A 2,811-nucleotide genomic window follows, 5' to 3' on the forward strand; every position below is an offset into this window, starting at 1 on the left:
TGACAAAACTACAGTGTATTGTCAAACATCAAATCTCAAATTCAAAATATTGGAAAGGAAAAGAAAAAGGTGGTATTCTCTATTTTCTATGAGAAAAATACAATATTAAAAAGCTTTGACAATTGATTTCTAGCCAGATTCATTAACATTGTCACAAAGATTTCCTTAGGTTTATTTTCATTTAATAGAATATGACATTTGGATGATCAATCTTTTTCATTTCTTCTCCTTCCTCCAAAGTACAAACCCCCCAATATTGGATGATCAATCCCTTCATGAACATTTGACTTACAGGATTCAAGCAAAATGGCTTAGATATAAAGGGAAATTAAATTAGCCTGCAGTTGAGCAGAAATTTTCCATCATATCCCACAAACCCCACCATTATCACCCACTTGTGGAGAAGAAAGTGAAATTTCCCACTGAGACAAGCCAGGAAAACAGCAAGAAACAAAGCATAAAGACCATTTATTTTTGCTTTGAAACATGGTCACCATGAGCCCAGGACATCAGGAAATTTAGATGAAAGACGCAGAAAAGAAAAAACACTAGTACACATCTTTGCGTTTAGAGCTGCAGCTGCCTATTGGAGTAATATTGCTTATGGACAGGCCAATTTACAACCATATACATGCAATGAACAGACGCCAAAGTTTGGTTGGTTTAAGCATAACACTTTTGTTAGTCTAGCTAGTTTCTTCTTTCCCTTTTCATCAGCAGAACCAGTCCATTTCGCAATCAAGAAAAGAATCCAAGGAAAATAGATTAGAGTTTTGCAGTGTTTCTTCTTCATTCATCAGCAGTGGGGCTTCCGTGGCATTGGGAGATGAGTGCTGACTTGTGCTACTGGTGTTATTAGTGTTACTATCTGCTTCAACCCCATCATGGAAGTCACATAATTGTGAGAAATCAGAGTTGAGGAACTCAGATAGGAAGTTTGCATCCATCTCAAAGTCTATCATGAAATCAGAAGGATTGCTATCATTCTCATTCCCAGAACCGATCGCCGGTGAAGAATCCGGCTCCTCTGCCTTCTGATCATGCGCCATGGCCAAACCTTGAACCGTAGAGGGTCCTAATGACACTGGTCTAGTTTCAATTACTTGATCAACTTTTGGTGGCTCAGTGGCAATGAATACTTTAGTACACCTTGATGGCTTAGCATGGAGCACGGGCGGCGGTCCATTATTCAGCGAAGGTCGCGGGCTAATCGAGGTGGAATTCGGCCTCTCTTCAGATTGGATTCTTGGCCTATGATTGGGGGTGGAGCTTATTTTCTTCCCAATGTTGGTGTTCCAATAATTCTTGATTTCATTGTCTGTTCGGCCCGGAAGCCTTCCAGCAATGAGAGACCATCTAGAAAGACCATACAATTTCATTATTATGCAATGTACATTGTTGGCTCATGCCAAAAGCACTTACAAGGGAAAGTTGAAAATGAAGTACTTCTTGGATTAATTCACTTGCAAGTACTGTACAAACAAGAGCAAGAAAAACAAAAATGAAAGAGAAGAAAGAAGAATGAAGAACGAAGCACACCTGTTCCCCAGGAGCTTGTGAAGCCTGATAATGAGCTCTTCTTCATCATGGGTTATGTTCCCTCTCTTGATATCAGGTCTCAGATAATTCAACCACCTCAGCCTGCAACTCTTCCCACATCTTTTGAGACCTGCAAAGCAGAACTGGGTTTTCAGAAGGAAAATTTTCACCACACCCCAAGAGCAAAACTCTCTGGTTTACCATCTCCCCTGGCTCACCTGCTTTCTTGGGAAGGTTCCTCCACTTCCCTTCCCCATGTACTTTAATGTATTCTGTGAGGATCTTATCTTCAGTAGCAGTCCATGCTCCCCTATTCAAACCTTCCTTAGCACAACAGGGGCTCCTACCCATCTTTGAATCTCCTCAATAAACCCAACTGATATTTCTTTACAGCACTCCTTTGGAGACCCTGAGAGTTAAGGACTCTCTGTAGTACTGAGAGGGTGTCACACATAGCTGACCATATTTATATTGTGGGGCTGGAGGGCAGGTGCTGTAGGTCTCTCTACTCGTATTCCATTAATGTGAATGGTTTCTAAAATTTTAAAATTGTAGGAGGGTTTTTGATTCATATTACTTAGGGGACCATGCTTTGCCTAACAGTTTATAGTATTGATATATAGAAAGAAAACCCTGGTTGGATGTGGGCAACAGGGGACCATGCCCTTGCCTAACACATTAGATAGTATGTATAATCAAATAATTGAAAGCAATCTCTGGTTCGCATAATGCATACACTAAAGTGGTATCCATGATGATGATGGCGACGGCGATGGCTATCTATATAAGTATCATTAGTCCATTCACCTTTGTTATGATCTAGAAGGGTTAAAAAAATCGCTCTCTTAACCAAGTATAGATGTGTCCATCTGCCATTCTAAATCATGGCTGCGCACACCAGCTCCCTCAAGCTACCTTTCTCAGCATACTCTTGAAAGTTGGTTGAAACTACAGGACAGTGGAGAGGTAAAAGGACCCTAAAAGATGCCCCAACAGATAGACAAAAGTTCTCTTATATATAACACGTATGGAGATGAAGGTGATCAGTTAAAAGTTAAAGAATCCACCCCTAGATGTCTGTCCATGTCTGTTTCCATGATCACATGGTGGCCTGTAACATCGAATCTCGTGGCAGTACTAACTTCCCTATTCTCCATTGGCAAATCCTAACCATTAGCGATTATTAATAATCATTAATTTGATCTAAAAGCTTAAATTATTAGGTAATAGAATAATAATATATGAATTAAGTCGATCGGGTTAAAACCCGGA

At 40.1% G+C, this 2,811-nt stretch overlaps 1 protein-coding gene across 1 annotated transcript; it reads right to left on the minus strand.

Annotated features, from left to right (window-relative positions):
* Positions 1-437: 437 nt before the first annotated feature.
* Positions 438-2,047, minus strand: LOC100244605 (transcription factor MYB1). The gene is made up of 3 exons (XM_002275112.4): positions 1,758-2,047; positions 1,540-1,669; positions 438-1,356 (listed from the first exon to the last, which is right to left on the minus strand). The coding sequence occupies exons 1-3, from the start codon at positions 1,888-1,890 to the stop codon at positions 714-716; spliced, it is 906 nt and encodes a 301-aa protein (XP_002275148.1). The 5' UTR covers positions 1,891-2,047; the 3' UTR covers positions 438-713.
* Between the last annotated feature and the right edge of the window lie 764 nt (positions 2,048-2,811).

Source organism: Vitis vinifera, chromosome 9 (assembly GCF_030704535.1).
Source record: "Vitis vinifera cultivar Pinot Noir 40024 chromosome 9, ASM3070453v1".
Classification (NCBI taxonomy): Eukaryota; Viridiplantae; Streptophyta; class Magnoliopsida; order Vitales; family Vitaceae; genus Vitis; species Vitis vinifera.